The sequence below is a fragment of the Equus asinus genome, chromosome 6 (assembly GCF_041296235.1).
Source record: "Equus asinus isolate D_3611 breed Donkey chromosome 6, EquAss-T2T_v2, whole genome shotgun sequence".
In the NCBI taxonomy this organism is placed as follows: domain Eukaryota; kingdom Metazoa; phylum Chordata; class Mammalia; order Perissodactyla; family Equidae; genus Equus; species Equus asinus.
In genome coordinates this window covers 61,526,696-61,551,518 of record NC_091795.1, presented here as the reverse complement: position 1 = coordinate 61,551,518, position 24,823 = coordinate 61,526,696, and the positions used below count along the sequence as shown (strand labels likewise).

Sequence of the window (24,823 nt, the reverse complement as noted above, 5' to 3'; positions counted from 1 at the left end):
TCTGACTGTACATAATCTTCCCAGGTGATCTTACTCAGTTCCTTGGTTTCAGATACCAGGTATAGGCTGATGGCTTCCAAATGTATATCACAGTTCAGACCCTACTTCTGAACCCCAGGCCCAGATAATCAGTTGTCCATCGGACCCCACCAGGAAAGCTGGTGATATAACTTAGTCTGAGTCTGAAGGCCCAAGAACCAGGAGCTCCGATGTCCAAGGCCAGGAGAAGATGGATGTCCCAGATCAAGAAAAAGCAAGCAAATCTGCCTTTCTTCTGCCTTTTTGTTCTGTTTGGGCCCTCAACTGATTGGATGATATCCCCCTACATTGGGGAGGGTGAGTCTTCTTTACTCAGTCTACTGATTCAAATGTTAATTTCTTCTGGAAACACCCTCACAGACATGCCCAGAAATAATGGTTTACTAGCTACCTGGGCATCCCTTAGCCCAGCCAAGTTGACACAGGAAATTAATGATCATGACCATCTATCTCTCCAATGCAGATTGGGTGGTATTTTAAAAATGCCAATCAGATTGTGATTTGCCTGCTTAAAAGTCTTCAGTGATTCTCCATTGTGCTTTCAAGGAAGTACAAAGCACTGGATGTGCCAGTTATTTGCCTGGTTTCTCTCTCATCCATTCTGTGCCCTTCCCTGTGTTCTGCCTCCCTATTGCAGGAGGAATGGCCCCTGTGGCTTCCATTTCCCAGGTACCACCTTGTCAATCAGTTTTCAGTTGGGTTCAGCAAATGGCCATGTGGGAGATTGGAGGGTGGGAGGAAGGATAAGTTAGGGCATTTCTCACCCTTCCTCTGCCTCAGGCAATAGCTCCTCTGTGACTCCAGCTGTCATTGGACAGATCTGCTGAAGATCCAGCTTCTACCAGTTGCCCTAGTTACTGTGCTGCAGTAAAACCACATGCTTGCTTGCCCCTCAAGTCCTAGTCTTAGTAGTGGTTACCTACCATTGCTAATCTCTGGACTGCTAATTGCCCCTTGCCATTTGGGCAAATTTACATTTTCAGAGCTAATGGTTACTTTTATATAATACCTATATATGTTTCACTTAGTCTCCTCCTTGTTAGATGTCAAGTAGATCAAATTTGTCAATACTGGTGTTCAAATAGTTCTGTAGGCCTACCGATCTTTTGCTTGCTTGTTCTATCACTACTGAGAGAAGTGCATTACAACAGCCAACTATGATTTTGCATTTGTATACTACTACTATTAGTTTTGTCAATTTTTGTTTGACATATTTTTGACAGTTTTTTTGGTACATAAAAATTTTGAATTTTCATATCTTTCTGCTGACTGTCTTTATATCTAGTAATATTTGTCTCCTAACTCTTTGGAAGTTTCTTCTTTGCTGGTTCCTCCCTGACCTCCAGCTGTTGGAGTACCCATGGGCTCAATGCCGAGACTTCTTTTCTCCCTTTTCACTTACTCTATAGGCGAACTCACCCAGTCTTATGACTTAAGCACCATTTATATCCTGATGGCACCCCAATTTTTATCTCTAGGTTGTTCTTCTCTCCTGAACTCCAGACTCTTATATTCAGTTGCCTCCTTTTAATTTCTACCTGGCTGTCTAATAGGCAGGTCAAGCTTTGGATGTTGAAAATTGAGCTCCTGATCTTCTCTGAAAACCTGCTCCACTTGAAGCCTTTCCAGTTGTTCATTCAAAAACTTTGAAGTCATCCTTGACTCTTCTCTTTCTCTCACACCCCATATATAAACCCTCAGCAAAATATCTTGACTTTGTCTTCCACATATATCTGGAATTTAACTACTTCTCATGACATTCATTGCTACACCACAGGGTAAAATTTCTGGTGTTCCAAAGTCTCTTTTCTAGTTCTCTCCTGTGTATTATAATTCTTTGGAGCTGGGCTACCTGGAGCTAAGAGTCTGCTCCGTGAACCTTTGTCCCTGTGATGCTCTTTGCTCTTTGCTGCTGGATGATCCATCTGTCCTAGCCTGCTCTCCACTTGCACTTTCCATTGTCCCAGAGCCTCCCAAGGTTTTTCTCTGCCCTAGAAAATCTCTCCTGTTTCTCTCTTCAGGCATTGCTCTCTGACCAGTTCTGCTATTGACACTCACTCTGGTCTCTCTGATCAAGTTCTTGTTTTGTCTGGCATTTGGGCTCCTCTTTGTTTCCTCAAATGTGGAAGGGAGCAAAGACTACCTGTTTTGTCTAAAGCAGTTCAAGGTTCCCCCTCCCTGCATGAGGAATTAGATGAAAGCATGAAGACCTTCAGGAACAGTTTAAACCAGGGCAATGATTACTGGCCGTGAACATTTTTCATATTTTTAAAAGGAAGCCATACAAAATACAAGACTATTTTTTCTTAGTTATGCCTTCTCCCCCTTGAGTTTAGAATATTATAAAATCATATTAATTAAAGATTTCCAAAAATAAACAAACTTTTATATTCCATGCAGTGCTATCCCATTATCTTATATACTGCATGGTGGATTAAAGATGAGTGCAAATTCTTTACACTCTTTCCATAGAGGAAAAGTTTGCCATTCTGTTGAATTCAGGCTAAACTGTGATGTTTTAGGACTATAATAGAGTAAGATAAAAGTATTGATATACAAGTTCTGGACCTGCCTTTAAGAGCACTGGCAGCTTCTAAATAGGTCTTATAGGGCCCTAGGTGCCATGAAAAGAACTCTGAATACCCTGAGACTGCCGTGCTGGGAGAAGCCTAAGCCATGTGGAGGGATCCTGGAGGATAGGATACTGTGGCTGTGTGTTTGTGTGTGGAGAGAGAGAGAGATGCACCAAGGAGCACAGATGCACCAGATATGTGAGTGAAAGGAACAACTTGGAAGAAGATCCCCCAGACTCAGCCACCTGAGCTGACCTCACATGGATCAGAGACAAGCCACCCAAATTTCTGAAACACAAAATTGTGAACAAGATGGAATGAATGTTTTAAGCCACTAAGTTTTAGGATAATTCTATGCAGCAATAGAGAACCAAAAGAGACTCTCCTTGAAGACTCTATGATTCCATCATCTCCATCATTTTTGACAGTTGTAGAGGTATTTTTCCTTGAAAGCCATTAAGAGTACATTAGCATTATTTTTCTATATATTTGCTGCCTCTCTCACCACTCACTGTCTTTTGCTTTATATACTAACTTCCTGTATTTGCCTTTTCTCTCTCCTTGAGAGCTGAGGGCTCCTTGCCTTCTCAGCAGTGCCTTTCACATAGTAAGCACCAAGAAAATTGTTGCTTTGGTTGAAGATATGCTGGGGAGTGACTCTGAAGAAAGATTGTGAAAGGGAGTAGACAGATCACCCCAGCCAACTGTGATGTCCTCTGACCTCCACCAGTTGCAAAGAGTTTTGTACCTTGTGTTATCTGTTCTGTTTCATATTCTACTTTTCATGTATATTTGTTTTGTCTCCTCAGCTAGATCTCAGATGCTCTGAGAACAGGGATTATTTTAAGATACTTTTGTGTTGTACATGGTATCTGGCACGGGGCTGGCCTTATGAAATCTTCTCAGTAGATAGTTGTCTGATTAGCAGAGATGCCTCAGCATCCTAATAAAAATAAGAAGCTGGAGTAGGTCTTACAGGAGAGAGATTCTAAAGGGAGAAGGATGCAAGGTAGACTGCGAGAGGAAATCTAGATTTAACGGGATCTCAGCAACAGGGTCCTTTTGCAGCAGGCAATTACATGTGACGGACAGTATCAAAGGCACCAAGGAAGGGAGTGACCTTGTGCAAAGTTTACAAGGAGCTAGATGTATATTAGAGAATAAGCAGAATAATGTGTTGGGTGGGTTGACCTGAAGGTGCTCCAGTGCCTAGGTGTTAGACGGGGAAGCCTGCTGGGGAAGCTTTGGTGTCTGTCTGCCCAGTGTTTGCAGCTAGCTTGTATTTCAGATGCCTCCTTATCACAGCTGCAAAATATGTGAGCTGCTGTCATTAGTTCTAGGTGGCTGTGAGACTAAGGCATCTTGTCAGTGTCTTAGGATCCAGATCTTCTGCTGGTAGATGTTGAAAGGAGGGAGTGATTTGGAGGAGAGAGATGCAGAGTCACTTACAGTTCAGTAAAGCAAAATCTTTAGCAAAAGTGGTTCCCGGGTGATGGGGAAATAAAAGTGTTTGTACAAGTGTTTGCTTAAAGCTTACTGGATACTTGCTGGAGTGAGCAAACATGAAAACTATCAAGACTTCCAGATTTGGGGCTAGCAGAAAAATGTTACTCTGGTATCTCCATAGATGAAGAAAAACCCATAGAAATTTATTTTTGGGCAAAGAGAACAATAGATACTGTTCAGCGTGGTTTTGAGACTTAACTATAAACATTCCCACTTTTGCTCTCTGTTCCCCTAAAATACACACACACACACACACACACACACACACACACATACACACATCTATTCTCTGGCTGCAATCCTTCCACAAGGCCTGGAAATGTAATGTTAGACTTTAATTCCTTTGTAAAAGCACTTTCCACTCTTAGAATGCAAACATCCCTTGGCGAGTAAAAAGATAAGACATTATCGGTTATTCGCATCTTGATGGAAGGAGGTTATTGTGACTATGGGCTAAAGGTGGGCTTGGAGAGAATCCCACAACACAAAGCATGGCAGTGAGAGGTTTTCAGGAGGGTTATTCTTGGCAACAGTATTTTGAGGAATAAAGGGAAACCATGGGATGGGATTATATCTCTGAGCCTTGAAAGCCAGGCAGAAGAGTTTAGAATTTTTATGAGCAGGAGAATGACTTATTGAAAGCTGTGCTTTTGTAAGATTTGTCTTGAGAACCTTGAGCCTTGCCCATAGTGGGTGCTCTTAAATACTTGTTAAATGAACTGGAACGAGAAAGGATTGAAGGGTAGGAGGGGATGTAGGGGTTATGGCAGAAATTCACACAAAAGATAAGAGCTCTCTTCCCCACACACTGTCACTTCATCTGTTAAAAAAGAAAAAAAAAGTCACTGAGTCACATGACAGATTTGTTGGGCATCTGCTCTGTTACTGGAGCCTCCTGTGATAATTTCTGCAGAGTTTATTGTTCTGGTCAGTAACATTTGTCCCTCCACCAGAATGAGATACTTTAAGGCAGGTGCTGTTTTTAAATCTCTCTATCCTTTACACGTGGCATAGTACCACATAGTATGTGCTCAACCCACATCTACTAAATGTATGACATGAAGACCTAATACGCTCAGTGAACACTTGAGAATGTTTACTTTATTCCTGTTGTCATTCCTGGGGCTGGTGGTCTGGACAAGGGTGAAGAGGTAGTCGTGGGATAACGTTTCTAATCCTTGTCTTTCGGGCTCTTCTAACGCCTGCAGTCTTCCATTTTAAAATGTCACTTTGGTTACCGTTTCAGCACATGCTGTATTCTGGTGGCGACTGGTTTTGAGAATTTAAATCCTCAAAAGTACCAACAGGAGACAACATGCGATGATGGCTGGTGCTGAAGAGATTTAGTAATCCTAAATTGTTTCAACAGTGTTTGGATTTTTGATTTTGAGGTACAACGTGGAAAGGGAGAAGCAGTCAGTAACAAGACGCTGAGTCAGGAGAGGTAGGAGTTAAATTGTGCTCTGCGCCCCATTTAATGAAATGTGTTGTAGCCAGTGCCACAAATTTGATTTGAACAATTTCTATTTTTCCCAGCAAAGATGTTATTACAGGTCAATCATTTCCATAAGTGAGAGCATATTTCTGGTGTATCCTACACTGACAGATGGCTAGAAGACCTCTCTTTCATGATCCCAGGCAGAATAAAAAGGCAATTTACTATCTATAGGACTGTGGGTACACTGGTAATGGAAGAGAATCATTCTTATACAAATAACTCAGTGTTTGAATCTGAGCTATAGCCAAATCAATTTGATAAACCATCAGAATATGATTGTACTGGCTCCAGACTGCAAAGGCAATGCATTACATTTTTCCCCACAGGAAACTGTTTCCCAAGGAAACAACAATTGCTCGATTGCTTAAAAGAAAATAACTTGAGTTCAGATTATCGGTGAAAACTGAAGATGGCGACTGATGTTCAAGGTCAAGACTCATGAGGGAGAAATCAGGATGCTAGGCTGCTCCTCCGAAACTCGTGGAGCTTGTCTGCATGCCCCTGGCTTTCTCTGCATCTATTTCTCTTTGTGATGGAGCATCTCACCCTTGCACCCTCAGGTGTTCAGAGGCTCCCTGCTTTTCACTCAACTAAAAATTTTGCCTTCAGGAAAGAAGTTATCCTTGGTTTGGGTGTCCTCCCCTTAACTCCCTTAGAATCCCTTGCATGTATCTACAGGGAACCTGCAGTTCCCATGTTCTGCATGGGTTTCCTATCCAGGAGGAAGATTCACCACTGTTAACTCTTGGAGGAGATATTCTGGAGAGAGGGTGAGGCTTCCCGACTCCTAGTATTAGTTCTAGGGCAGTAATTCTCAGTGTGCTTTCTGGACCAGCAACATCAGCTTCACCTGGGAAGTTAGAGATGCAGGTTCTCAGGCTCACCCTGACCTGCTGAATCAACTCTCAGGGGTGGGGGGGTGGGATTGGCAATCTAGGGTTTTACAAGCATGCCAGGTGATTCTGATGCATGATCATTTAGAACTACTGCTTGAGGGCAGCTGAGAACCATTTGCAGCTGGAGTGGCTCGTAGCTGAGCTCCAAGATTTGGCTCCTCTCCAGGGGTAGCCTGCACCCAGTGACTAGATGAAAGGCCTGGCCTCTTGCCTTAATTCAGTACAACTTTGAAGGGCCATCTTAACTCTAGAGCTCCCTGTGGGGTCCGCTGAGCCTTCTGTTGCAGATGCATTGCAGTTCTACTTCCCTCTTTGTCTGATTCTGCTTCCATCCAGTACTCCCCACATACCCCCAGAGCACTCTCCAGGAAACCTCCTGCATGAAATATCCATATCACAGTCTTATCTGTGGGGAGGGGAATCTGACCCAAGGCCAGTCACAGCCCTAGCCTGAGCAGCATCTACTATGGGCTGAGCAGTCTGTGCACACTCCTTCTCCCACCCATTAACCCACCGCCTCTGGGGTGTGCTGGATCCTCTGCACACACCTAAACAAGCAGTTCTCAGGCCAGGGTTTAGATGGGGTTGGTGCATCAGGTTGCGGGAGATGGGATAGGCCATAGAATCCCAGGTCAGTGAGATGAGAGGCTGGAAAGACATTTGTGACCTAACCCAAAAGCCCAAGAAAGGGAGGTTTGATGTTAAGGTAATCAATCCTCTTGCCCTGGAGGTGGGGAGAAGGAGGCTGGCAATTATAGGCTGGGCTTTCATCCAGGATCTGGCACATATATCCTGATGCATTGAGATGAAAAGATGTGGGAATGTATTATCACTCTCTGCCCTTCTAAGTCGTGGCAGTGTTTCATAATTCCTTTGGATTTTTCTGTAAATTTTATTTACTTTATTCTGGCCAGATATGTTCCTGTGGTAAAACGGGTGAAAAATGGGCCTGTAACTTGAGGATCTTGCAGAACTGCTTGTAATGGTGACATCCCTCTTCCTGCTGGCATTCACGGCGGGGCTGGCTGGAGGATTCGTTTGTGTTCTCTGTTAGACACTCTGATGATACACATTGCGCAGCACCTCGGCGTGCTCATGCAACTGCGGGAGACGTTCTTCTGTGCTGGCTGTACATACCATTCACTGGTGTTCTTTGCTGGGAGTCTGGTGTTGATAATTATCTCCCCATCTATTTTAGCTCACAGCCAATTGCAGGGGGCCTTATTGAATAAATGTTAGATGTTTGATTAGACATATTGATGTACTTTAGGCAACGAGATATGGTGGGAATACATGGAATGGAGGCAGGAGATCGAGTTTCTGGTCCAGTTCTGCCCCTTATGATGGCAGTGTGATCTTTGAGCAGGTCGCTTCCCATTTCTGGCTCTGGTTTCCTCAGGGGCTTAGTAAGCTAGTTGGGGGATCCTGTCCAACTTGAACCTTTTCTGTAGCAGACAATGGTTAAAGTGCTGTGATTTAACAGTGTACCTGGTACAGGTCACATATGGAAACCTACCCCATAGCGGATACGTTCTGCTGTAATAGGTAGAGGTGCCTGTTTAGGAACATTCAAAACCCTTAGGACTTTTAGCGAAGCAAGCTGACAAGCTGTTCTTCTTGTGGTCAATGACATCGAAAGCACTTTCTCTAAGTCCATTTGACTCCCAAGTACTCTGAGAATAGGGAGTATTAACTAAGCATTACACGTTCTAAGTACTTTGTATATTAGAACACGTGGACTGCATGCCGGACACTCTCCGTTTGTGACGCCCGAGTCCTACTTGATACTTCACAGCACACATCATGACCTGATACATTACGTTGTATATTTAGTTATTGTCTGACTCCCCCTTATGAGAATATAAGCTTTCGGTGAGGAAGAATTTTCTTTTGTTCTCTGCAATATATATAGTGTGAGGCACAGGGCTGGTACTTAAAATCTATCTGTTCAATGAGTGAATATATAAATAAACACACTTTCATACATATATAATAATATTAAGGTTCAAACAGTATTAGGAAATAGGTACTATTGTTTTTGCCATGTTTTAGGTGAGGAAACTGAAGCTTAGAGAGGTGAAGGAACTGGTTTTAATCTGAGGTAGTCTGTCTGGCATCTCTGCTTAATTATGCTGACACTTCCTTCTTTTGCATATATTGCCTATCTCAAGCCAGGCATTCTGGAATAATCTTTGAACCTCTTTCTTCAAAGAGGCAGAGTCCCATATATGAGTCACAGTGCACCCTTTATCAATAATAACCATTGATGGAGTTTCTGCTCTACCATACAGGGTCTAGTTCTGGACATACGTAGGTTCCAGCCTGAAGGAAGACATAAGGTTTTTGGAAGGTGAAAGTGATGTTGATAGATGGTAGGTAGGTAGGTAGATAACCACATGTGGTAGCTGATACTGACTGCCAAATAAGAGGTGCAGGCTAGTGGCTCCCAAATACCTGAACTGACCTTCGGCAGGCTATAGAAATGTCGTCTAGTAAGCTGTATGTTTATCTATTTCTTTGCTCACTATTTCTTCTTGTGTCTGACTCCTTCCTTCTGGGTTCCTTTCTTACAAGCCTGCACTACATTCATCAGTAGATGTCATTGGTCTTCTTAGAGCCCAGCAAAACATATTTTTAAAAAGCTCTTGCAGATTTGGGCCCCTGTACCCATAAAGGCCATGGGAGTCACAGGAGGAAGAATTCACTGTTGGCTGAGGTGGTTAGGAAAGAGGCGGGAGTGAGAATGACTTTGTGGAAGGACAGGAGCAGAGGAGAAGAGAATAGGGAAAAGTCACTCTTGGAGGGGAGAAATGGAGATGAGGAAGGAACAACAGGAGGAGAGGTGCTGATGCAGCGCTATGAGATGCTGAATGCAACCCAAGAGATCTGGAATCAGGGCTGTTGGGGCCCCGGGCAGGCCACCCCAAAATATCCCACAACCGCATAGATTATTTTGAATTAAAGTTACTTGAGAAGCAAAAAGGGCCTTGTGACCCTTCTGTCTCTGTTCGCCCTGAAAGCAGGAAACAAATCTCCCCTGTGAAAGGGGCGCTCCCCGTGTCCCGACCCCCAAGAGCTGGGAATCCAGGGCGAGAAGCTACAGAAACAACCTCGCTCACTTACTACCTGCAGCCTAAACTCTGCCTGAAGTCCTCACTAATTACATACCCCAAACCTCAGTTTCTTTGTCCTGTCCGTTCTTCAAAAATTTGCTGTTTCTTTGTGTAAAAGAGAGATACTGCCTGCTTTGTTCACTCTCCGACCATGGTTTCTCTATGATCTCCAATACATACGTACTAAACTCGAGTTTTTCTTCTGTTAAGCTGGTCTTATCTGATTAGCCCAGCCATAAGAACGCGAGAAAAGAAGAACAGAGATTTCCCCCGGCTCTGACAAGTCAAAGAGGATCCAAAAATAAACGTGTGTGTGTAAATCTCACTGGGTTGAGGGAAACTCCTGGATGTTGAGGCTGAGGAAGGAGAGCTGTGCTCTCCCTTCCAGAGAAGTTAAGAGTCTATATTATGAGTGAGACCAGTTTGGCGTTAAATGTGTGCCCTAAAATTTGCAGGACCTTGGGCGACTTAATTAACCCTCAAGGGAAGCCAGTTTTTCCTTCTATAAAATGAGAATTATAGCTCCTACCACAGAGGTTATTATAAGGATTAAAGTAGAAAATACATTTTAAAAAGCTTTGCAAACACCGTCTGGGACTTGGTAAGTGCTCATTAAATGTTAGTTGTTATTATTGTTATTTTATTGAAAGTTAGAATGTTGATCAACCCTAAATTGTCTAAGTCTTAGCAGATGAGACAAATAAAAATTGGCCTTAATTGCCAGCCCAGTCTTGGAAGCTTCTCTGAATTGGAGAACGTTGATTTCTAACTTATACATGTCAATCTCTTGCACATGGAAATGGGGGAAGCTACTCACAGAATGACTGGTCCAGAGGCTCCCTGGAAAACATCATTAGGCAATTCTTCCAAATTATTATTATCACTTAGATTCCTGGGCATGGAGTTGAAGAAAGAAGAAGGAAAACACAAGCCACATAAACATTGCTGTTGTAAGAGCCATTTCCCTCTAAATGGCCTGGAGGAATAGTCAGGGCTACTTACAGCTCATCTAGTTGGGTTCCATTGAATGCACAGTTGTGTATTTCTTGAATCCCATTTTTACTCAGCCGTCTGAAATAAAAGGCCCATTAAAAAACCAATAATGTCAGATGCAAACAATACAGGGGCTTCATAATTGGAAGCACTGGGGCAAGGTCATACAGCACAGGTTAGCGGCATAAATAAAATGCCACCCTTAAGGCTCCGGGACAGGAGTGGGAGGGAGACTGATCTATCACTGTGTAACCTTTTGTAATGTTTGAAGTTTGCATTATGTGCATGTATTACCTATTCAGAGAAACAAATGAAATTTAATTTTGAAAAGCACAAGTAGGCATAGCAGCCTGGATCCTGTAAGGTCTTGGCGCACATCATTCGTGTGCAGAGACAGTGCCAGGTGGGGAGCAGATGAAGATCTTTCCCGTTCTGAAGGACAGAAATCATACAGTCATTGAACAAGTGTTTATAAGATAGACAACATTTTGTATCACCTTTCTCTAAGGCCCTAAGCCTCTCACCTATGTTCACCCACAGCAGCAGGCCTGGCTGTCATTAGAAAGTGATCTAATTAAGCTGTCAGACAACCTGAACATCTCCTGTGACCCATAGGGACCTGGTTATTGGAGGTTTGTGGAGGTGGCTCTGGGTTAAGTAAGGCAGAGAAATCAGTTAGAGAGACTGTGGGCTGTGGCAGGGCGAGGTGGTGTGAGTGGGGTGGGAGGAGACTCTGGGGGTGGGGGTGCGTGTGGAACAGTGATCCTGATTGTGCAAAGAGGGTCAGTGAGCAGGTCTGCCTGGACAGGGGAGCCCAAGGACAGCTTTGGCCGACAGCTCTTCATTGCTGTGCTCCTGGATGGATCTGAAAACAGACGGAAATCCAAGGTCAGACAGCTTAGTCCGGAGAGCCTCTGACCACTCCCTCTTGATTTGCTGTCAGGTTCTGTCCTTGTCAGGCTCCGTGGGTTTACAAATAAGACTCTTCAAAAAGCTGCCTGGAGAAGCTCCTGTGTGGTCAGGACTCTATTTCCTGGACTGCTGGGGGCAGCTAGAAAATGCTTTTAATCACAGGAGAACAACTCTGTGTGTTTTCTTCCTCCCAAAAGCCAGTTTAGCTAAGAACTCCAGACAAGAGCAAGGTAAATCTTTTAAAACATTAGCAACCAATTGGTGGGTTCTGGGGGTCAAGAGGTGGCTCTGCGCCCCCTGTCCCACCTACCAGGCACCTACCCATGAGGAAGCCTGTCCCAGGCACATCCAGCCTCTTGACTGACTTGTCAGCCTGTCCCCATGTAGTGAGAGTTACTGGAGCAGCTTCCCCTAACCTGTGGGATGTTCATCCCTGGGGGTTTGGAACAAACACAGTGGTCAGCTAACTTTTTCTGTAAAGGGCCGGAGAGTCAATTTTAGGTTTTGTGGGCCAGAGGCAAAATAGAGGATACCACATATGTACTTTATATAGGTACTTATAAAACAATTTTTACAGATTTTTTATTGACCAAATTTAAAATGTAATAGTAATAATTGAGTGCATTTTTTTATTGTAATATAGGTCTATTGTAAAGAATGGAATTTTTTTCTTGGGGAGGGGGGATAACATTTTGCTTAATTTAGGTTCAATGTTAGTGTTCTCTGTCATTAAAATGTTCACTGTAAAAACCAGTCCTAGCACATGGGCCCATTTGGCCCTTGGCCTGTATTTGCCTGACCCTTAATCTAACACAAGGAGTGTGTAAGTTCAAATGGGTTCCATCTATTTTTCTGTAGACTACATAATTAATATTTTCTGCACACATATGTCCTGCAAATAGATGCTGCCATGATTAAAAAATATACAGACTAATTTAAAAGAATTATTGTATTCAAACTAGTCCTTTGTCCTTATGGATTTTCTCAATCAACAGACACCATCTTATAGGGAGAGGGGTATATTTTTTGATGTTAACAATGGATCATCATACAAAAAACAAATTATGTCCATGACTCCTGCGCTGGGGTTTACATTAGGATGTAGGACTCTCAGACGGCCAACAAGGAGAAGCCGACGTTTATTAAGTACACTCTTAGTCTTTTAGGAGAGGTAGTGCTGGCTTTAAAAGCTGATGATGATGACAACCTGGGTAGAGCATTAGCTAAAGATAACTGGATCATAGTTTTCCTTAATCTTTTTGTGTTCCTAGTGCGTTCACTCAGCAGAGGCTCAGGAGGCTCCAGACCAGAGTCTGCACTCAGCTGAAAGAGGGAAGATGCTGGGGGGACCTGGCCCATTAGAGCTCACTGAGGGGCAGGCAAGTGAGATGGAAGCCTACTGAAGAAGGCAGGAAATGCACATGAAGTGAGCCTCTCCTGTGGCCAGGGTGTGCTGGGAGCTGGCACGCATGTAACTTCATTTTATTTTTTCTGAATTCAGCCACTCTGCTAGTCGGCCGTAGCTAGTTGCTTTCCCCATTCACACCCTCTGGTTGCAGGGGCAGGGTGGGTGTGGGGAAGGGCTCAGAGGCTTCCACAGGGTGGGTTTTTATTGCTCATTTTACTCTGAGTCACTAGCCAAGTGTCTGATAATCCTTCATTTGTTGAGCTGTTTTTTGTTTTTTTAATGTCTATATTTTTAGAACAAGGCCTCAGGATTTTGAAAAATGCCAGTGCTTAAAGAACTTTTCAGGCATCAGTGCCATTTGCCATGCTGTTGTTTCTGAGTGCACTTGGATGTCCCTAGTGGGAGAATGTGCCCCTGCATCCAGACACAGCACCCAGACTAAGAACAATTGAAGTCTTAAGCTGTGCTGAGTATGGATCTTCTGATTCTCTTATCTAAGGACTAAGGACCATCTGAGGTTAAGAAAAATAGATTTTGTTCAAAGAAATGTGAATTTATCCTTTAGAGACGTGTCTGAGGAGTGTTGACTCTGAGAAAAGTCTCCTCGCTAGGAGAGTCTGTTCCAAATGCTGGGGAACCGCGCAGAGTCCATGAACAGGAGTCAGCAAAGAGAGGCTGTGATCTGCACATTTCTTTTGCAGGTTTGGGTTTACAAGCCTCCATCGTAACTTCTTATTTGCTCAGTTCTTTGCCTCCACTTGGGGAGAGGTAAGACTCGGAAGGTGAGGATGCCTTGTCTTCTGTCTTATGGTCTGGGCAAGAAAGCTGTGTGTCAATAGTAATTTTGAATCACTATATTTAAGAATGTTTACAGCAAAGTTTAAAGAAGCACAAACATCCAGGCACAACTGATTACATTTATGACTAATATTCTCCCTCCATGATATAGCCCAGAAATCCTTTTACTATTGTGTTTATGCTACAACCCACTAGGCTGGTATTACTCAGGTACTCACTATTACTCAAGTACTCACTATTTTCCAAAGGCTCCTTTTACCTTTTCTTTTTTCCCCCCCAACCTTCTCGGCCTCGATGATTCTGTGTTCTTGGCTTGTCCTTTGCTGGTGGTCTGGCTAAACCCCACTCATCTTCTACAGCCCAGCTTAGACACAAGCTCCTCGCTCAGCCTTCTTTCCCTCACTGAACTCTTCATTCAACCCTCACATCACAGGCCAGTCAGAATAAATTACTCCTGCTTTACTCTTAGAATAATTGCTTTTGTTTTGCATACATTTCCTTCTGTTCATATTTTAATTATTTTTGCTTTCCCATTCTCTCATATTTCCTACACTCCCATCAACTCATTCCGACACACAAATTCCAAGTATCGTGAGCATATTGAGTGAAAGGATTGGATATTACCTATAACTTTTGTTATTAAACTGTGTACTCTGAATACATGCCTTTGATTTGATTTTTCCCTTCACACATCCAATTCCTCAGCTGGTCTCTTTCAAACCTTTTCTATTGTTCTCTGTAATTAATTTACATCAAATACTGTGCTTAGCTTTATTCTTCAAAATGTTCTCCTTTCTGTCTACTATTTCTCTCTCTCTCTCTCTTTTTTTTTTGTCCAGCTGTATCTCTGAATCATATTATTGCTTTGAAAAGGACTAAAATCCTTTCTGGACTGGAACTTAACCTTTTGTACATATTGGCATATTAAACACACTCACCCACGCACACACACAAACTCTTGTATGTTTTTTAAAAACAATAATTTGTGTAAAAGAAAGATAAAATGCTTTCCTTACAGATGTAATTGCGATTACTGGTTCCCCAAATGTCATTCTGTTCATCTAACTTCTGCGGATCCCACAGACACTTGGGTAATCCCTAGTGCCCTATTTCTTGGCAACCTTGGGAAGTGGGTAAACTGCCATGCAGGCTACGGGCACAAAAGGTTAGAATGTAGTTTATTAACAACACAAAGTGCATTTAAAAACTTTCCCAAAAGTCAGAGGGAGTAACTCAAGCTCATTAAAAAATGTGATTGTTCCAAGAAAATGAGAAGTCATCTTCTGCACAGCATGGGGCTGAAGAGGAGCTGCTTGGCATAGTTATGAGGGAATATCCATATCTTCTTGATTCAGCCTCCTTCCTTGTCTTTTTCTTTGGGCAACAAAGGCATTGCCAGGCAATAACTAGCTTTATTGATGCATGAGTTATTCTGTCCTTCGGAACAGATGTTGCATCACAGGAGACCATCATTCAAAGAGCAATTTTAAATACTTGAATCGCACCACAGATTCATAAATTATTAACATGACTCCATGTTGTGATTCTGAAATTTAAAGATGGGAAATGAGAGAAAAACACAGAACCAGAGAGAAATTTAAATGGTGAAATGCCAAAGTTACCCAAACAAAAAAGGAGCATCCGGTTATGAGAAAGAGATCATTAAAAGAAAAACCAAATGTTACTCCACTGGGTTTTTTTTCTTTACTTACAGAATCATACTTTCAAAACTCAGCCCCATGAAAGAATTTCTTTCAACTATGTGGATGTTTATATTATCTTGAATGTCTCTGGAAGAAAGTACAGACAAATTAGGTATTTAAGTCAGCTCCACTCATGTTACCTTCCCACATTTAGTTCACTTGGCAGGATGTGCTCTTTAGCTGAGGTAAGATCTGAAGAGTTAGTGCTCTGAAGGATGATGAGTCCAAAGTTTGGGAAATAAATGACATCTAATTTATGTTTAGTATATCAGTTCTTAAAAATGTGATTACAGACGTGCAGTCTTTTTTCTCTCTGAAAGTTTTCTCAGCTAATTTCTGTGTGTTAAGGTTCTAACATACTCATTTATTATCGTTGCCTCCCCAGTTGGTGTCTGCTCAATATGACAGTGACAAGTAAGCTGACCTTTCGTCTCCATACCAAACGTCTCCATTCACCTCCGCTGGGCCTTCATCTTCCTCCCATCTCAATCTCCTTCTTACAGCTAGTTTCCCTCCTTCTGTTCTCTTTGGGTCACAGAAAAATGTAATCATTGATTTCTCTCTTCTTAAATGAAAGAGTTGAGAAAGTCTCATTTTCCTCTTTGTCTCCCATCCTCCCATCAAGCATCCCTGCTGGCTCTGATCTAACATATAAATGTGGAAGTAAACTGCTTAGAACAATTTGAAAAATTCCAGGAGATTCTCCAACTCTCTCTCTCCCTCCCTCTCTCCCTCTTCTTTCCCTCTTTTTTTTTAGCTCCTTACACCCCTTCCCTACCATTTCCTTTTGGGTCTGTCCAGATTCTTACAATTTCACTATTGAAAATAAACTTTCCATTGTACATTGCCTTTTCCCTTCCTCTTTCAAAATACAGATGCCTTGGGAAAAGGCAAAATACATTATATCAGTTACATAGTGTAAATTCGTTGGATGGTTTCTTTATGCCTAGGGCAGCATGGGAATTCTGGAGGGAAGAGGAGAGGATGGTGAAAGGCAGAGGGAGTTGCAGGGAGAAGGTATTTAAGGCTTTAAAGAGTGAAGACAGGAGAGACCTTGATTTGCTACAAGCTGGCTCTGTTGACAACTGTCTTATTGAGGAGCCTGCTGACTTCCTCCAAACTGAGATCAGCTGGCCTTCAGGTAAAACCAAGGACACTTGCTATTTACCTTCCTACCTCTGCTCACCCAGAGCAACACATTTGGAGGATGTAGACTAAGCAATGCATATTACAGGTCCACAGCCTGTTGGGCAAGACAGCTGTGAGGGAAGAGTTGGTAACCCCTCGAGGAGAAACTTACAGTAGAACCTTTTGGAGAGATTGAATCTTGTGAACAGCTGGCAAGTGCTTAATACCTGTGTTGGAAATTAACCTAGAGAGAGACAAAATGAGAGTGAGAAAAAATGAAGCTGGCTATTTTAGCAATTGCTAGAGTATAAGCTTTCCAAATTCAAAACATTAGTTTTGAGCTATCAGAAAAACCTACCAGAAAATCCCATAATATGCCCGAATCATGTTTATGTTTTCTGTTTTAAGGCTTTAACCAGGTTCTAGTAAGCTGTTGATTCTTTACACGAAAAATACTTACACTTCAGGCACAAAGGGGCTAGTATGCCACAATGCACTTTTTTCTTTAAAGATATGTTAACACGATCCAAAAGTAACTTGCAATTAGATAACAAAATTTTCTTACATCACCTCCTGTTTCCAACCTCCTCATTCTCTTTGGAGAATTGCCCCTTCCCCACTCCAAGTGATTCTGTGAGATAGAGCATGATATTCCATGCCCTTTGACTCCAGAATATACACGTGACCTAAGCTGTGCCAGACTCACTCCTGGGAAGTGGTTGGAGGTTGGTTAGAGCTGAGTCCACTGATGCCATTACCCTTAAGAGATGGTCCATAAATTTCTGCTGCTGAAACTTCCAGAGCTACATTGGATCCTTCTCAATGCCTGCTTGTCTTGGCCTGGGTTTCCCAGGATGCAGAGCCTGAAATGAAGTCTGGCCCATGGGTAGTGTATTTGATAATATGAGTAGTTCAGAGAGTTTTGACAGGGGAAATGAAACAGGGATGGAGGAAAGATAATCAATACAAGGATGAGTTATTGAGTTGGCCACCACCACTGGTGTTAGTCCTTAATGCCAAGGGCTTGATTTAGGAGATTTTCAAAATGGATCTTACAGCTGTTGCTTGGAATGGGGGAGAAGGGGAAGCATTTATCCACAAATGACTATTTCCTATTGGTCAAATGTGTCCACATGGTATTAACTCCCCACTTTTGGCTTGCACGCTTTTGAGTACCCAGTGAGTTCCTGCTGGGCATCTCTTACAGCGGTGTAGAAGAAGCCCCAGACAGGTAATGGGAGGTATATGAAGCCAGACTGTGTGCTGTCCAGTTACACCTGCATTAAGAAACTGGCTGCCACAGCAGGGTGAAGGTTTTCAAGTGGCACACGAGAGTTGTCTGACACTGTTCTTCAGTATTTCCTTCACTCTTATGAGTTACTCAGAATCCTTTCAACATCTCCCCACTCCAATTTCCCTTTTTTTGGGTTTATGATTCTTGAGTAGACTTTGATGTCTTATTCCCTGCTTCTATACTCAGGAAGTCAGTGAATTCTGCCTAGGGGTTCTCTGTAATGGTTCTTAGATGTTTTGTTCACTCTTGGTTCCCAATGATCCACATAGAACCCATCTTGGTCAATTCTTCTTTTGATAACTTCAACAGCCCTTGAGGTGGTCTCTCTCTGTTTTTTATTTGGGGGAAGGGGCTGTTAAAGTTCTTTTTTTGAGGATTTGTTGTGTTATTTACTTCTAAAAATCTACACACAGAAAAATTAACTCGGTTTGGTGTAAAGATCTGAGTTAAGACACATACAGCTGTGTAACCACCACCATGTTCAAGATATAAAACAGTTCCATCACCCTCCACACTCCACTGTGTTGTCCCATTGTAGTTAATCTCTCCTGCCTCCATCCCTAGCAACCACTAATCAGTTTGTCTCTATAATTTTGCCTTTTCTAAAGTGTCATATCAGTGCAATCATGTATTATGCAACTTCTTGAATCTAGCTTCTTTCACACAGTATAATGCATGTGAGATTCCTCCATGTTGTTATGTGTATCAGTAGTCCATTGGTTTTTGTTGCTGAGTAGTATTCCATTCCATGGATGTACTGCAGTTTATTTATCCATTCGCCACTTGAAGGACCTGTAGTTTGTTTCTAGTTTTGTGATTCTAAAAAAACCTGCTTTAAACATTTGTGTACAGTGTGTGTGTGTGTGTGTGTATGTGAGAGAGAAAGAAGACATTTTTGTTATTTTTGGGTAAATGTCTATGAGTGGGATTGCTGAGTCTTACAGTAAACGTATGTTTAACTTTATTAGAAACTGCCAAACTGTTTTCTGAAGTGGTTGTACCATTTCGCATTCCTACCAGCACTGAGTGAGAGTTCTAGTTGTTCTCCATCCTTTGGTTATTTTAAAAAAAATATTCTTTGAAAATAAGTAATACATGTTTATTGTGAGACTTATGAAAAATATGGAAACATCTACAGGAGAAAGTGAAAATCACCTCTAGTTTCACTACCCAGAGGTAGCAGCTTCTGTTAACATTTGGAGTTTGAAGTTTCTACCAAAACAAATAGCTTTCATGATTGCTCTCCATAACCTCTGAGATTCCACTCATTGCCATAGCTAAATTTCTACTAGCTTGATACAGTCCTGTTCCACATTTGTTATTTAATCATATCCAGCCTTCTACTATTTTTAGATCTCTTCCCATGTGTCTATGCAGTCCTCCCTTAATAAGGAATCAAAGCAAGGACCATATTTAATATTCTCTGACAATCTATACTACTGTGTGCAGATTTGGAATGCAGTATGTGCTCAAAAAATATTGGGTTAATTGGCTGATGTTTCTAAAACATTTCTTACTTCTGTCACCAAGAATGTATCAAAACCCTTATTTAGTTAATTTACTTGTCAGGTATTACTGTTACTTGGAGTAATGAGTCTTAAACAGATACAGGGAGGTCTGGAGTTCAGGAATCAGGAGAACCTGCATGCCAACTCTGGCATGAACGAGACACAAGCCACTTCATCTCTCCAGACTGGAAAGGATGTGGAGTGCATGAATATCAAGGTAGACATTGTATCAGAAACCTCTGTGCCTTGCTTCACATCCTCTTGGTCCATCCTTAACTCTAGCTGTTACCATAGTAACCAGCTACATACAGATTTAACTTGGCAGACACTGGCCTCAGCTATCCTGGGTGTTTCTCATTTTCTGTTCTGGATTTCTGTACCACCTCTGAGTGGAACATTAATAGGAATCTGCTCAGCCATTCTGAGGCATGTGCAAATTGGGAAGTGCAAGGGAGTTAGCACCTCATACGGCAACTCTTGACTGGTAGTGAACTTCTCTCTTTCATTCCTTGAGTGGACAATTCTGGATATATTCTAAATGACATCTTAGGCTCTAGCATAATTGAGCCCCAATTTCCTGGTGTGATCAGCTGACAATACATTCTTGAGTTGGCTTTCTCTCTTTCCTTTTCTCTTCTTCTTAGTCATCCAATCTCTTTCTTTGAGTTTGGATGTAAAAATAAACTGCTTGCATGTAAGTTCTTGCTCAGACATATTTTGGAGAATCTAGGCTAAGATGGATGCTAACTTGCACTGAATTTCACATTTTACATAGATTCAGTGATGGTTACTATCTCCTTTTACTTCAAATCTGCCTCCAGTTGTAGCCCAGGCCTGTTTCTCTTTTTTCTTTTACAGTAACATTTCTAGAAAGTGTTGTCTGCGTATGCTGTCTTCCTTTTCTTATCCCTTTCATCTTCAACCTGCTCCAATTCTCCACAAAAACTGCTTTTGTCATACCCCCAAGTTACCAACCCACAACTAATAAATCTAATTAGCAATTTAAATTCTCATATTTTAGACCTCTCAGGAGAATTCAGCACTCTTCGCCAGACTCATTCTTCTATTTGTTTTTGTCCCATTACCCTCATCTGTTATTCCCCCTCTTTCTTTGTTACTCCTTTTTAGTTCTGTTGACTCCCCCTCCTCTATCTGTTCTGTGTCTTTTGTCTTTTTCTCTATCATCTTGCTTGGAAGATCTCGTTTCCCATGGCTTTGCATGCTATCAATATGGGGAGAGTTCCTAGAATCATACTTGACTTTTGACCTCTCTAATCTATTGCTAATTAAAGTTTACTTCACCTCTCCTTCTGAATGTCTCATTGATGTAGCAAACTAAACTTGTTCTCCACCCCATCACTTCCCCCAAACTCCTCCTCCTCAATTCTTCCTTATAAATAGCACACCCATCTGTTGATTTTTTGTTAGAAATGTGACAGTTAAACTTGGCTTCTTTGCCTTCACTCCCTAACATCCAATTCATCTCAAAGTCCTGTTAGATTCCATTTCCAAAATATTTCTTGACTTCCTACAATTTCTTCCATCTCTACTAACACCATTCTAGAACAAGCCGTCATCATCTTTCCTCTAGATTTCTGCGATTGTCTCCTGCTTTCCACACATTTAATCTTGTCCTTTTCTTACCCATTCTCTATACAGCACACAGAGCATTCTTCTGAAAAATGTAAAGCAGATTGCTTTAGTCCTCTGCTTTTCTTTAGCTCTTTTCCATAGTGAGATTTATATTCCTTACTGCCTACTTTTTCACTGAGATCCTGCTGTTCACCCAGTACACTTCAGCACCAGTGGCTTTCTCTCATTTCCTCAGATACACTAAGTTCTTCCCTGTCTCCAGGCATTTGCACATGCTCTCTCTAGAAGGCTCGCCACCCACTCCTCTCTTGGCTGACTCAGCTCATCCTTCAGGGTTCAGTTACAAATGTCGTTCTTCAGAGAAGAGCTCCCTGACTACCAATCTAAATTAAGGACCCAATTTATTCCCAGTATACTCATATCCTTTTTAGCACTCATCAAACTTCTGAACTATATATTATTTTGTGTTTATTTGTTCAGTGTCTGTCTTTCCAACAAGTTGTGAATGGCATGAGAGCAAAAATCACATATTTCCTGAAAACTCAGTGTTGGCACAGTGGTTGGCACGTACAATGTACTTGATGTTTATCAGGCCAGACAATGTGCTATGTGTTGTCAAGAGATGAGCACAAAAAAGGAATCATTCACTACCTGTGTTCATCACATCTAACTGATTTGACGTTAGATGGATAGCAATCTGGCTCTCTCTCTTAGTGAATGAGTAAGAAATTTGTACAATTGAAGGAGGAGGGAAGAAGTCATGATTGTCAGTGAGAATGCTACAAGTACATTATTTAATGTAATAGCGTGAGCTCCCAAAGCCACTATACTTATGGGATATCTGTAAATGTCTATAGATGCCCATCAAAATCTTTGATCTTTATAGAAGAGAAAACACACAACAAAAATGGCTAAAATTATTCCAGTAGTGCTGAGCTTACGACACTTAAAAAGATCTAGTGACCATCTAGTGAGATGGATTATTGGTGATAACTCTGTAGCTGAGACTCTCAATAACCTCAAGATAACTCAGGAAATGGAGTTTGGATGAACACTTAGTTCTCAATTCGTTTTTCCCCTTTGATCAATAAATTCATGTCTGATGGAGGCTGGAAGTGGGTAATCAGCTAGGAGCTCTATGTCTCAATGGGTTTACTTTGGTCAAATGACGCTTTGCTGCAAAATTATTTTGATTCACTCAACTGCAGTTTGTCTTAAAAAAACAGTCAAAGGCCTGAGGCTAAAATGTCAGCAAATTTAAGTTCTGCAAATGGATCTTCTAAAGAAAGGTAACTGGCTCACAGTTCTCCCCTCTCAACAGCCAGTTTCACATTCGGAGTGGGTGTTAACACTTTTCAAGCCTGACTCTCCCTAATCTTCAGGTTACAATAATGAAAATGGTCACCTCTCCTGTCAGGATGAACTTAGTGACGTCCCTTCAATTGCTGGGAACCAGTCCCACCATGTCTTGCCACCTAACAAGATAATCTACTTGCCTTTCATGAACAAGTGGTCTCGCAGTTCTAAGGCTCATTGTCCTAAACATCAATCGTGCTTTCATTAATCTTCAAGAGTCCTGGTGGGTTGTTTTTTTTTAAATTAACAGTGTGTGTGCTTACTTGTGTTGCATTGAACTATATGCCTTCCTTCCATTTAACCTTCATCCCTTCCAAGAGAAGATGCCAAAGACCATGCCCTGTCTTTAGGGAGCTTGCATGTGAATTGAGGAGTTAGGACTAGTACAGATGAAATACTCAGACTAATCTAATGCTAAACTGTATGTTACTGACTTTGAGTGTCCTAAAAGTTCAGAGAAGGGGAGAGCAGTGTGGGTTGGAATAGTCATTGAGGAATTCTTGTAGAAAGGAGAGCAAACCAGATTTCTGAGAGAGTATAGAGCTTACCAGCCTGAACCAGAGAAGTGAGTGGATGTAGCTAGACCACAGGAGGGGTGTGGGAGGTGGGGCACAGAGGAAGACAGAACTGAAAGGGAAGGAGAAGGCAATATCTCAAGAACCTTTAAAAATAGGTTGAGAAGTGTAGACTTGATGGGTAAGTGATTGGAAACCACTTTTGGGTGCTGAAAGGGGAAATAAGAAGACTTAGGGACTCCCTAAGCAGAGGTGGCTCATATTTTCACCATCTCATAACCCTGGCACTTCATAGTAATGGTCAGGACAAAAGAATTGGTGGTTATTGAGAACCTACTATGTAACCCACTTAACTGAGAAAAGTCAGGAAGAACAAGATGTCTCTCTCTGTGACACAAGCTAACCAAGAATTTAATTCTTTTCTCTATTCCACCCAAAATCCACATAGCAGGGGATGATCAATTCTGAGACTGTGTGAACCAGCTCTCATTAATTTGTTTTCACACCATGATCTCGATGGCCCATTGAGATGCTTTAGGCAAATTTGATTTAGGGAGGCGATGCTGCCAGTTGTGTATACAGGTTAGGGGTCTATCATTTTTCCCAAATCACATTTCCTAGAAGCCAAGGCTGAGGGTTTGAATTTGAACTCCTTTTTCTACCCTCTAATTGGTTTCCCATGATATAGAATTTGTTCACACTTAATTTGAATCTTTTTTTATTTTTTTACATTTTAAATTAAATTTTTTAGTCTCCCAGATAAAATGAACTCCTTGCTCCTGACCAGTTTGGGAGAAGTTAGTTATCCAATGATGGATATGAAGAAGAGGAGACTATACTTAATTAACATATGAAAAGACTCCTTACCTTATGAGGCTCACTGATATTGAGATTTCTATAAACTACAGGTCCTTTTTGACTGGGAATTTGCGTCTCTACATACACCGTTATAAAAGATGCTAAGATGTACTTTTGGAATCATTAAATGAAGATTTGGTTAGGTGTAGAATCACAGGATCTTGGCGTTAGGTGGGAGTGTGTGTAAGAAGCTGTGGTACAATGAGAAGGGCCCTAGATTTAAGATTAGGGACCCTGGATTTGAGTGCCTTCCCTCTCACTAGCTGGAGAATACTGAGCAGTGTGTTTACCTTTTCACAGCCTCAGTTTCTCTTTCTATAAAATGACTTTGTGTAAGGAATTACAGGAGACAGTAGGAAAACCTGGTTTCCTGCCTCCCCAGTCTCATGCCTTCAAAACTGGGACTATTGAACTCATATTCAGTTCAAACTTGCCTTAGTCTCCATGGAAACCAGACTCCTTAGCAATCAGGGGGAATTTAATGAGCCCAATGAGGCAGGATTTTGAAGAGCTCAGCCCTATTAGCCTGGCTGCAGATTCTGTTTTGACCTAAAATCCTAGTTTAACAATTGGGCTCTGGTCCTCGTCTCAGACAGGGCACATAGCATGGCTTCAAAACTAGCAGCTCTGGTGCTAGGGGATCTGGGTTCAAGTCCTGCTGTACCACTTTTTAGGATAAATGGCCTTAAGGGATTAGTTGAAGTCTCTAGGATTCAGATCCTTCATCTCTTACCCAGGGAAATGATTTACTTTACAGGAAACCTTAGCACCATGTCCAGGCACTGTTATTGGTCATGCTCCAGCCTTGTATTCTAGTTGCTGTAACTTAGGCCCTGTCTAATTTCCTAGTTCCCCTAGGACCTGGGCCATGTCTTACTTTTTATCAGTTCTCTTGGGTACTGAAGTGCTGTTTCCATGTCCAGGTCCCTGTTGTCCCCCTGTGAGAATGATGCCTGAGCAGCCTGGTCAGTTATCTGCTGCCCAAGGCTCCTTGTGCCCTGTTGCGACCACTGGAAGCCACAGCTAAGTTTCCCAGATTTCTCCTGCCCCCTATCTCTGCTTCTTCTGACAAACGTGCCTGGACCAACCTTCTTACGTGTTGGATTCTGTTTAGTCTCTGGGTCCTGATCCA

General features: G+C 42.0%; 1 protein-coding gene across 5 annotated transcripts in view; it reads right to left on the bottom strand.

Moving 5' to 3' along the window:
• FSHR (follicle stimulating hormone receptor) overlaps positions 1-24,823 on the bottom strand; it is a 171,088-nt gene that overhangs the window by 9,385 nt on the left and 136,880 nt on the right. For 3 of the 5 annotated variants that reach the window (XM_044771786.2, XM_044771793.2, NM_001323782.1), the window contains 4 exon segments: positions 16,740-16,811; positions 15,449-15,526; positions 10,628-10,696; positions 10,443-10,517 (listed from right to left, as the gene is read on the bottom strand). In XM_044771786.2, coding sequence (XP_044627721.1) covers positions 10,443-10,517; positions 10,628-10,696; positions 15,449-15,526; positions 16,740-16,811 — 294 coding nt within the window. 5 annotated transcript variants of the gene reach the window in all.